This window comes from Protopterus annectens, chromosome 11.part0 (genome assembly GCF_019279795.1).
Source record: "Protopterus annectens isolate FY-2018-M chromosome 11.part0, PAN1.0, whole genome shotgun sequence".
Classification (NCBI taxonomy): domain Eukaryota; kingdom Metazoa; phylum Chordata; order Ceratodontiformes; family Protopteridae; genus Protopterus; species Protopterus annectens.
In genome coordinates, this window is record NC_056745.1 from 1,451,455,625 (window position 1) to 1,451,468,508 (window position 12,884).

The window sequence follows — 12,884 nt, forward strand, 5'->3', positions numbered from 1 at the left end:
TATGAGTTTTACTTTTCTCCATGGTTGTATGACTGCAACATTAGTAAATAAAAGTTTAGAAAGTGTGGGGATGTGCCCCTACCCCCCCATATGAGGATGCTCTGTAGCCTGCTGCCTGCAGATAACTCTTCTTTAATAAAAAATTGAATTTCCTTGAAGGTTTGATCATTTTTTATCCACTTAAACCTTTGTTAAGTTGCAACTCATGACACGAGTGAGAGTGTGTATTTACATGGGTCTACTGTATATAATCGAAAACTCACATTTTCGAAAATAATCAGTAGACCCATGGTTACACGAAAGTGCACTTCACCGAAAGTGCACTTTCAAGAACACCACTTGAGTGAATGGTTACGGACCTTAGGGTTAGGGCTTGGGTAAAGATAGTGGATAGCTAGTAGGGCTATCCACTATCCTTAACCCAAGCCCAAACCCCTAAGGTCCACAACTACCCCACCACAGTGGAGGAAATTGTATGTCCTCCACGGTGCAGTAGTCACGGACTTATGTCCTCCACTGTGGTGCGGTAGTCACAGACCTTAGAGTTAGGGCTTGGGTTAAGGATAGTGGATACCTAGTAGGGCTATCCACTATCCTTAACCCAAGCCCTAACCCTAAGGTCCGTGACTACCACACCACAGTGGAGGACATTGCCTGTTCATTCTAGTGGTATTCGCAAAAGTGCACTTTCGGTGAAGTGCACTTTCGTGTTAGTGGGCATCTACTACCGGATTTCGAAATAGTGTCATTTTGATCTCCGGTAGTAGACCCATTTACATATATTTCTTTTAGTACATATGAGGTTATCTCAACTGCTATTCCATTAGACCATTTGATATTGGTAATTTGACATTAACTTGCCTAAATTCACTTTGAAGAGGATTAGGTGATGTGCAAAATGTGTTTGTATTCATAACAATGAAGCCAAAAGATGTCTTTGAGTTTCTCAGTACAGAATATTCCATGCAGGATTTTAGAGAACATTGCTGCAGAATTTGCATTTAATTCTGAAATCACTGAATGTTTGGCTTAACCTTATTCCTTCACTTATATGAAATTGTAAAAGAAGTTTAAACATTTCAGTAGTCATGGTCAGGTACTACAAAACTGAAAGTATTTCTAGGTCTTGTGAACCTCATTTGTTTCAGGTTTAGTATTTCTGCTGTGCTCTTATGATCACTATGAAAATCAAATGATAAGTGTAATCACTGGCAAGATATTTAGAAATGTATTAACCAAATTACAACTGGTGCTGCTTTAGGTTACTTTTGTGCAATTTAAATTGTTGATATGTCAGTAAATTGCTGACAACCAATGACAAAGTCAAGCTTAAGGGAAAACACAAAGTAGTCTAGATGATTTTATCTCAACCAGTGTCGCCAGTGTCTGTGTTTTCTGTTTCATAGTGCTTGCACTTTACTGTAACAAAATAGCTGAAAGAATTTCTGTTATGCTTTATTTGCTGATGTCATAGTGAAACTTGATTGTATTTCTTAAATATTTTGGGAGTAAGTTAGCATTTTAATGAAACTGTAAAGTATATTGTTAAGTTAATCCTTTGTTACTATATCTGCAAAAGTAAATGCAACCAAGATGCTGAAGGTGAAGAGCAGATTAGGGATTGCTAAATCTGGAGCTCCAGTTACATTCCCCAATTATCTATGGGACATTTTTTTTACATCTAACAAAATGTATGCAATGAACATTTAAGAGCTGTTTTGATATGTATATTTACAGTTGTTTCATTATTGTTGTGTGTAAATAAATGAAAATTAATAATTTTGTCAAAGGAACTTAAATAATTCTACAAAGGAATGAAATATTATAAACAAAAGCTATGTTTTTTTTCTTGGCTGCATCAATTTCTTCAGTTTGTGGGCAGATATTTGTTAATTACTGGAATGTGGGTGAATTTCTTTTTCATAAACTATATATAACATATCTTAAGCATACAAACTATTGAGTAACATGCTTTTTCAACAATATAAACAGCAGTGAAATATGCAAACAGTTGTTTCAGATTTACTTTTGCACGTATAACTAAGTGTATTGTGTGTAATAAAACTAAACGATTTGTTCAAGTATGTGCCTTATTACAACTTTGATCACAGTATGGAGTTTTATAGACACAATTTTGAAGACAACTTGGTATATGCATATATTATTTCTGCGGGTTTTACATGTCTATTACAACAAATGTCAAGTTATACTTTTCATTAACAATGGTTTGTTTGTTACATTTAGCAGCTTTAGCTTTGCCAGCTTTCTTAAAAAAGTAACCCTCTAATATTGCATGTGTTTGCTTACTATCCACTTTGAAAATTTTTGCCGAATTTAATAACACTTACATTTCTGAAAAAAAGATAAGCAATTGTCTTTGGAATGCTTCGGTCTTTCACTTTAACTTTGATGTGCATGTTTTGAAACTGGTTTGCAAATAAAGGCATAGAAATACTTAATTCTTACAATTCACTTAATGTGACTTAATGCTGATATACAGCATTAAATAGAATAATTACTGCACTTATTGCCCATTTTTAGCTAGTAACAAAATGTTTCATGATGGGATATTTGGATGATTTGCTACCAAATGTATTTGTTAATTTACTACCAGAGCTACTGCCTAAGATTTTTTTTTTCTTGTGTAAGCAGAGGCCAGCAACAGCAGTCATGAGTCTCGCATTGGTCTAGCAGAGGGTCTAGAATCAGAGAGGAAAACTATTATCCCACTGGTCATTGTATCTGCTATGACTTTTCTGTGTCTGGTGGTGCTTATTGCAATCCTTATATACTGGAGGTGAGTTATTATCAAATGTGTGTATAAAATGTATTAATTTATACTATTTTCTTAAGTGAATAAATTACTGTTCCTTAAATATTTGAATAAAATGCCCTTTCAAAGGATCATCAATCAATAGAGTTCCTTTAGGCCTGCTGATATATATATATATATATATATATATATATATATATATATATATATGTGTGTATATAGTCACTTTATAACCCCGAAATACTGAAATAGCAAATTTCAGTATCTCAAGACTATAAAGATGAAAACTCACAAACCCAAAACCCCAAAACCACAAAATTCAAAACTGTGACTGTCAAAAAAAACACTACACCACACAAACAAGCACAAATACAACAACCTCCCGACACTACAACAAACCAAATCAACACACACAAACACAACAAAACAAACACACCCACCCTTCCTGCAAGCCCCCTACACCCCCCATGTGGGGGCGCACCCCCATACACCCCCTACTTATATATACTAACTCCAAGGTTGCACTAAAAAACCAAAAGACAGAAAACCCACCACCACACATTCTACACCCCCCTTGCACAAACACACATCACATACATAACAAACACCACCACTCTCAACACTTACAAACTCACACTCTTACCTACCTACTGTAACCCATACCTAAAACTCCCCAACGCACTCATATACACACAAACCCTCCCTAAAACCCTTTAAAAAATTACACTTACCTAATGTGCCATCAGCACTGTGCGTTCGACATTTCCGGGTTCTATATTCTGCAGTTTTGTGCAATTGCAGTTTCGACACTTTGGTCTCGAGATACTGAAATTCGACATTTCAGTATTTCGAGATTCCAAAGTGAACCATATATATGTGTATATATATATATATATATATATATATATATATATATATATATATTTATTTATTTATTTATTTTTTTTTTCACATGCAAACTACAACTGTCAGGGGGTTTACTGATACTATGTGTTGTCCTTATCAAATAAAACTAGATGGTTTACAGTCGTGTGAAATAGATGAACAACTTATGTACAAGCTTATAACATGCTTTTGATTTGTTGTTAGAACTGGTTTCCAGACCTAGTATGCACAAGACTTCTTCCATTGTGCAATGTGGAAGTGAAGGACTAGTTATGCAGTTATATGCATAGACTTACTTTCAGAACAAAGCTGATAACGTCACTTAAGAGTGAAGTTATGCCTCTCAACCATCCAGATTTTCTCAGAATGTTCAGATTTTGTCTCATATTTTTTGTCTGTTCCTCACCAAATTGTTAGTTTTCTCACAAATCATTGTAGACTGAAGTCACAAAATAATGACATACATCCAGGTTCAGACTTGATATGTTTCAGGAAATGCATGTTAACACAAAACCTGTTATTCTAGCAACTTTCAAAGTTTATAAGCTCAATATTTAATCTCTACCCCTAATTTTACCCCCCCCCCAATTATTTCTGGCTGTGTCCAGATTTCTTACATTTAGAAGTTAAGTGATGCAGGTGTGCTTATTATACAGACTTCATTTCAATATGTCTCACATGTTTGCATTCATATTTCCAAACAAGACAACATTTTTGTTAGGGTGAATAAACCCCACCCCACCCTCAGCTAGTGGGCAAAGTTTGATTTCTTGAGCATCAATTGCATAAGGCTTAGAACATCAAGACTACTTCCCTAGAAAATCATTAAGACCCAGCAGTGATGCCCCTTTTTGGAGTAATTTCCCCTTATTCAAGTTGGTGCAACTCTACAGTTAGTGGATGTGTATATAATATATATGGGTCTTCAGATCGTTGAACAGCCAGAAAGTCAAACCGCATATGGCTGAGAAGAAAACATCATATTTTTAGAACATTGAACTATTTGCATGGAGATCACTGTAGGGAAAAATTCTCATTCACTTCAATGTAAGTGCAATCTTGGAGTTGGTATATTTAAGTAGCAGGGAATGTGGGGGGTACAGGGTGGCATAGCCCCAGTGCTGCAGAAAAAAAGTGTTTTTTATTTTTTATTTTTATTTAGGTTTTGATGTTCCAGGGTTTCATGCATATGGTCTTGGCCATATGCGGTTCAACGTTCAGGCTGCTCAACAATCTGAAGTAAACCCATATATATATATATATATATATATATATATATATATATATATATATATATAGATATATATATATATATAGATATATATATATATTTAAGTTTGGCAGACTGGGGGGTTTGCCCCCCACATTCGTGGAGTGCAGAGAGGCTTAACCCTGCAAAAACCACTTCCATTTTTTTTTAAGGGGGAGTGATCACAGTTTAGGGATTCCTATCATAGACAATTTGATTTTCATCAACCCATAGTAGATGTATAAATTAAAGATACATACTATATGATATTACTTGCAAAAAATCAATAATACCCATTCTTTTAAGAGTACTGTTGTAGACATCTAAGCATTATTCATTTACTTCATTTTTGTAACTAATTTTAAAAACACACTGTATACTGTCTCTAATGAAATGACAGTGTCTGTGATATTTGACTTTATATAGTCCATTTGATCTATTAGCCTGTCGGTCCTTTATTATTATATGTTTAATGTACCTGTGATAAGGTGCCCTTCTTAAGAAACATTATTTTTTTAATTAGAAATTAGATTTGTACTACAAACGTAGACTAATCAATGTAGTACAGATTAAAAGTATACCAGAAAGTTGATCAGAAGGAGAACAGGTATATACCTACAGAACTTGGGTTATCATTATACAGATATCTCGACACAGTGTTTTGCATTATATATGACAAAGGTAGGCTGCAATAATTACTGTGCCAGCTATTTTATGTATAAGTTGTGATTGGATGTAGACTTCAACCATTTTTAGACTTTTCTGAATTATTAGACCTTTTATACCTTGCTGATGTTTGAAGAAAGACACATGTCTTTGCAGCTACTTTAGGTCTGGCCTGGAAAACATTAACATGTCTTGTGTTTCTGTAAATCTGCTTTGAAAAAATATAACATCACCTTGTCTGTATATTTTGGGGAAGAATGTGGGTGCATGCAGAAGAATGGAGGTATATGGGTCTACATTTTATGGGGGCACCTGCTATGTGAGCACAATGGACCCTATCATTCATTGCCAGCAATGCAATGTGTGCCAGTGTCCACTGTTATTTCTGCATCGTTTCTTCTTATGTGCTGCCCCTTTGCTACTTTACCTGTCCAGTAAGTGACACCATTACATGATCCCACTTACATGTTTTACATTATGTGCCCTGTGGCATTTCCACTGATGTAGTATTCTGCCATGCAATATTCCACTATAGATCCAAAAATTCCAGTCTGAATGTTTTCCTACCTTCAAAGCAATATTTTACTAGAAACATTATATTAGGGGAGTTTCCAGTAAAACAATCGAGATGAACCAATACCACTAGCAGAACACAGGTTTATTGCTGAATGTCCGTTAATACACCAACAAAGTACTAAGCATACTAAGAGTACTCTGATGATGCCCACTGTGTGGGTGAAAGCGCTTAGTACTTTGTTGGTGTATTAACGGACATTCAGCAATAAACCTGTGTTCTGCTAGTGGTATTGGTTCGTCTCGATTGTTTTACTGGTTACTTTCTGTTGGGATTAATATTAAGGGAGTTTATTTAGAAAGGATTGCTTTGATGCATCGTGCTTCAGAAAAATATAATTAGTCTTATCAAACCAACTTGAGACTGCAAAAGATATTCAACTGTGTGGAACATTTCCTACCAGTCTGACTGTTAGTTGCATTTAAACAGTCTTTTTGTTTCAGTAAATCCAAAGGAGTGTTTTGTTTCAGCATGCCTAATAAGCAAAACTTTTGAGTTTAAGATGTTTCCTATGAGTTTTATCATTTAGTTATCAAGTGAACCATGATAACTTAATGATAATTACCGCGGTGGTGGTGCTGTGGTAATGTTGTCGCCTCACAGTAAGACGCTGTCCGGTTCGATCCTCAGCTAGAGCGTTTTCTGCGTGGAGACATGCATGAAAGGGCGTACCTTCATTGAAGGTTGTGCACCAGGGCTGGTAACTCGGCATGTAGAAATCAACTACCAATCATTAGCAGACTGGCGTTCTGCTGTGGTTACCCCTTACCGGGAAAAGCCGAAAGAAACAACAACATGCAGATATGTTCTGAAGCAGCACAGATGCCTTAAAATCAGTATCAAATCATTATACAGTTTTAAATCATCGACAAAGAGAATATGAGAAGTCTTTACACTTTGTTGCTTTCTGGGAGCCAAATTATAGCCATGACCTAATTTGTTAAGCAGACAGCTTAATGGGTTAAGGGCAAGGCAAAAGAGCAATGATGACAAGAGAGTCACCCTGGGAATATGCCCTTTTGAATTTTTGTCCCTGGAATAATAATTTGTCCTTTATCATGGCTTAACTGCAAAGTAGTTTGCTATTGTTTCATGGTTGCTGTGATATAGTTTATCAGTGTAGGATGTATCTTATATATTTCTAAGAACTATTTTATTCGTGAATGTGGGATACTGTCAAATGCTTTTCTGTAGTCTACCCATGACATACTTAGATTCTTCCCCTTTTTACAGTTCTCCACTATGACTTTATTTAACAACAAATGATCCTTTGTTCCATATGACTTTCTTTTATTGCCCTTTTGTTCTATTGCCATAATTGCGTTTTCTTCTAAATGACTATAAGCTCTGTCGTCATCAATTCCAGTGTATAGTCTGTAAGTCGTCAGAAGGCAAGTTATCAGTCTATAAATTTTAGGGTAGCTTGCAGGTTTATTCTTAAGTAGGAGCATAATTTTTCCTGTTGTTAGCCAGGGTGGTGTCTGTTTGGGGTGCAATATAAATAGTTCTTACTCATGGCTAAATCTTTGTGCAAAGATACTAATACTTTTAAGCAGAAGTTAGGTACTGCATCTGGGCCTGGGGTTTTCCAATTAGAGGCTTTTTTCAACTTTGTTTCAATCTCTCTGGCTTTTACTTCATCCCATTTCATATCCTGTACCTTTAAACTTCTTATTCATTCTTTTACTTCTTCTATCCATTTCACATCTTTATGTTCCACAGGATCTTCAAAAATACTTCTCCAAAATGTATCTATTTCTTCTTTTTTGATGGTCTTTCAATTCATTTTACCTTGTTTTCCAATCTCTATAAAACTTGTTTAGTAAGCAATCTAAAACAGGACCTAGTGGATCCACTTGGCGTTCTCTTTAACCATAGCCTGAGAACTGTGATGCCCTCCCTGGTAAGATTGGACCATAAATCAGTCTTGTTCGAAGTAACTATTGAATGTGTCACCACTACAGGGGCAAAAAAACTAAAACATTTTTCCAAAGCAAACTGCAGCCTACTAAGCAATGGTTTAAAAAGTTTTATACCCCCTGCGATCACAGACAACAGTGACTCCGATGCAAAGATGTACACAAATGTCCCGTATAAACACTTAAGCAATTGTATAGACACAGCAGTGCCTGACTGGATTAAACCCAGGTCCTCCTGAAAAATCAAGCCACTCTGGTGGACCTCAAGTTTAAACAGATTATATAACAAAAGGAATAAACTAATGTCTAAGAACAAGAGGGAACTGAATTAGCAGAGGAAGAATTCCCTCCACAGCTTGAACAAGCAAATCAGAAATCTTGTAAAGTCCTCTAAAGCTAATTACAAAAGTAAAATAGCATCCCTAGCCAAGGATAAAATTGAGACATTCTTTAATGATGTCCAAAATCTTAAAGGGAATGTTCAGTTATGTGCCGAACCGGTAATAGATGGTACCACTCATACTATACTGGAGGAAATTGCCAACCTGCTAGTTGACAGATTTGGTACAAACTTCAACCCTCCACCCATTTCCACCAGACATGCCTCAAAGCATACCTGACATTAGTCCTCTGCCTTCTATCTCTAGAGATCAGGTCATATTTGAGGTCTCCAAGGCCAAAAACATAGCCTCAATGGGACCAGATAGCATCCCAGGTTGCTTATTAAACAATCAAATACAGAACCTAGTGGACCCACTTTGTATTCTCTTTAGCCATAGCCCGAGAACTGTCTTTGTTCCAGCAGAGTGGAGAACAGCAACAGTAATCCCCCTTGCACAAAGGGGGTGGCATCATCTGAGCCTGGGAGCTATAGGCCCATAAGTCTAACCACCCTCATCTGGAAGACCATGGAAAGAATCATCATGGACCTTATCAACAAGCACATAGGTGACCTTCAAACACTAGACTCAACCCAGTTTAACTTTGTTAAGGGTAGATCATGCTTATTAAACATAGGAGGCTTCAAGAAAGTCACCAAAGCCCTGGATGAAGGTAAGACAATGTCTGCTGCCAATCTTGACATAGCCAAGGCTTTTGACACAATCTCCTGCTCAGGTGTCATTGAGAAACTCTCCCAGCTGGGGATTAACCCTTACATCACTAGGTGGGTAGATAATTGGCTCACTGACAGAATACATACTGTCAAAGTTTATGACTCCACCTCGGCCAGTAGACCCATCACCAGTGGCATACCACAAGGATCTGTGCTGGGCTGTTCACTCTTTGGAATCTGTTTTCTGAAGTCTAGGTTAAAGTAGAAGGCCTTTGGCTTACCAAGTTTGCTGATAATTGTAAATTGGGTGCAATCTGAGTCTCCCAATAATGTTAACATATTACAGGAGGGGCTAACAAAGACAACTGGCTGATGCCAAAGCCACAGTCTAAAACTAAATGCAAAAAAGGTGCATTATTATCCCCTTGACAAAAACAAATTCCTTGCTAATTACAATATTGACAGCACCCCCCCCCTCCCAAGTTCAAAACAGTGGTGTAGAGATCTGGGAACACAGGTAGATGGCAATCTGAACTTTGACCACCAAGTTTCCACAGTGGTAAGGAAATCCTTCTGCTTTGCGCATCTCACAAGTAAGGACATCACATTCGGGTCTGAGGATGTTATAACTCCACTGTACTTGACCCTCATCAGACCATTAATAGAGTCCAATGCTCTCTTCTGCATGTAACTCACCAAACACTTGCAGCAGCTGAAGAGAACTCAGAAGCTTCTCACCCATAAAACGCAGGGCATCTAAACAATGCCTTACATGAATAGACTGAAAGCCCTATCACTGTACTCTGTATCATATAGGCTGCTGAAAGGTGACTTGTGCCTGGCTTACAGGGCAGTCTCTGACCCTTCCCTAATGGAACTGCTGCACATCCACAAGTCAAATGGCACAAGAGTCACTCTCTCTAGAAATCTTAACACAGCCTATGACATTAAAAAAACATGCTGGAGAGACAGATATATCTCTCGGAGATTGCTGCTACTCTGGAATAAACTTACAATTCACATAAAGCAGAGCTCCTCACTGAACCTATTCAAGTGCAACCTGGAAAAATGGAAGGAAGACCGCAAATTCACCCCAAGGGTGGCACCCATGTCCCTCATGGGCAGGGGTAGTCGGTGTTTATCATAGATGCACTCTGCAAATTACATCCATCTAACCAAAGACAATTGAGGAAACTTAGAATTAGCATGGCTAGACTTGTAAGGGCTCTAGGGCTGCTAGCCCAGTAACCTCCTATGAACCTATAGCAAGGTCCCTTTATTACATGAGGCTGACTAAAATGAACGACAACTGTCCAGTTTTTCCTTGTCTAATACTGGAAAACTAAACAGACAGATAAATAAATAACACACCGATATGTACATTTTTTACTTTATGTCCTTCTTTTAGGAATATTCCCTAATATCTAGTGTAAGTCCTAGGTGGCAGTCGACTTAACATGAAAAAGTTTTAATTTGTGTTCACCCACCTTTTGCAACAAATTCTGTGAGTAGCCTTATTTCCACTCTTTATCCACATAATTACAAAGTCCACACATGGTCTGTGCATCATCACTCTAAGAAGGAATTCAATCTCGTCAAATTCACTGCAGCTGCTAACCAAATAAGTAATATTACAGTCTTTATTAAAAAGATGTGTTAGACTGAATAATTGTTTTATGTCAATAACCAGAAGAAATTTCAAAATGGTACTAAGTCATTTCTGAACCATGTTCATAATTTCACATCCTCCCTTTTCTACAGCTTTATGACAAAAAGATTATTGGTCAATCAACCATGCACTTTCATAAGTGTCAAAATATTCACATCACATGGGTGGATTATCCAGAGTCATTTTATCATAAATGTTCATCTCTCAATCTTGACACAGTTGTTACTGACATAGTGTGTAAATTATTGTGACAAAATAAATCAGGGTTAATTTCTACTGACAATCATTTCCTGTTGGCGCCAGCACATTTAGTTACAGTAATTATTAATCATTCCACTCAAGAAGGCCTAGTCCATCAGGTCCGGATCCAGCACGAGGTGACTTAGGTAGCTGCCTAGGGCCCAGTGCTGATTGGGGTGCCCAACCATGCATGATTTAGTTAAAAACGTCCTTTAATCAACTTAAAAAAGGTCCATTTTAACTTAAACAAAAGTCTGTTTTGCTTTAAAAGTTGAGCAGGTCGCTATGTGTGACATGCATGCATGCAGGAAATATTTGCTTTGCATTCCTGTCACACAGAGCAGACTTTATGCTCAAAGTACAATTGGAGACAAACACAGATTAACCAAACATGAGAGAGTCAAATCAGGCATGGGATTAATTAGAAACATTAGCAGTTTACAATAAGTGATGCAGCAAGGATCCCATGGGTATTGTGAGAGAACAGCTGAGATGAGAATCCAGGATTAGTTGTGGCTGACGTTAAGAGAATGGGAAGTGTGTGTGTGTGTGTGTGTGTGTGTGTGTGTGTGTGTGTGTGTGTGTGTGTGTGTGTGTGTGTGTGTGTGTGTGTGTGTGTGTGTGTGTGCATGTGTCTGTGTGTGCGTGTGTGTGTGTGTGTGTGTGTGTGTGTGTGTGTGTGTGTGTGTGTGTGTGGCGGGGGGTGTATGTATCTGTAAAATGCCATGAGAAGCATGCATCTTAATCCTCCACACCAACTTCCAGGCCTCTTTCAACTTATTTCTTTTTTTGTGATACAGCACTGAGGATCACAGTCTGTCGATGTCAGTCATAGTTTCATAGTTTTGTGGTCCATAAAAAAATATGCTGATGCAAAAGCTGTTGTTCTGTTAACTTTTTAAGTGACTTAAAGTAGTCTGTTCTTATCTGTTTCCAGTTCTGCAGAATATATCTAGGTTTATTTATTTATTTATATATATACTTATTTATTTGATATTTGTTGACTGGGAAAAGTCTGACTAGGCAGAAACCCATTTTCAGTGAAGGCCCAGGGAGAAAAGCTCCAAATATATAAAAAAAATAGAAAAGTATACAGAGAATAGAAGCTAGTGATTACAATTAAGTTTCAGCATCAATTAGTTGGGTAATAGTATAATTTAAAACAAGAGTTAGCAAATGATGATTATACCCTGCCCTGTCCTTAGGCAAGTTACTTAACCAGACAGTGCTATGGGCAACTGGAAATTTTAGCTAGGCTTTTTAATGGTCCCCTGTACTGCAAATCTAGTAACTAGCCATCAGCCAGAATATTTAAGGTGTAAATGAAGTAAAATGATTGTAGTAAACAGGAGCATCATCATATGAGCAACGTTCTTTTGATGTGATCCTTGGTTTCCTTATTCTGTTAAATGTTGACAGTGTGCTTACTGTTCAGCTGTGAATAGACTTGACAGCATAATGTCTGTGAGGTTATTGTTAATATTTTAACTATCAATACATTTTTATTTAGCTTGTGTTTTGTAGACATGCAGATGTGAAATGCAGTGTTTTAGGACTACAACAGTTTTATGTGAGTCTGCTAAGTTACTTCGTCAGACTGTACTTCTGGGCTGCTCCTGAAGAAAAACACTTGTGTCCTGTTACAGGCTGTTAGCAAATGCATTACACATTTGTCTTTTAAAATCCTGCACCCTTCACATAGATGCTAATTAGTACTTTGCTGTATGTTATTTGAATATGAATTTCAGCAAACTCATGTAGTTTACTAGGTTACTAGATGCATTTTCACTAAACATGAGTTACAAGAGAAGAGATACTGGAGATGTTTATGATTTTTTCATGCTATGCCTATTTT

At 37.1% G+C, this 12,884-nt stretch overlaps 1 protein-coding gene across 1 annotated transcript in view; it reads left to right on the forward strand.

The window, feature by feature from the left end:
- PTPRZ1 (protein tyrosine phosphatase receptor type Z1) overlaps positions 1-12,884 on the forward strand; it is a 1,642,174-nt gene that overhangs the window by 966,467 nt on the left and 662,823 nt on the right. The window contains exon 14 of the mRNA XM_044088744.1: positions 2,653-2,797. Within this exon, the coding sequence (XP_043944679.1) occupies positions 2,653-2,797 (145 nt within the window). The remainder of the gene's footprint in view (positions 1-2,652; positions 2,798-12,884) is intronic.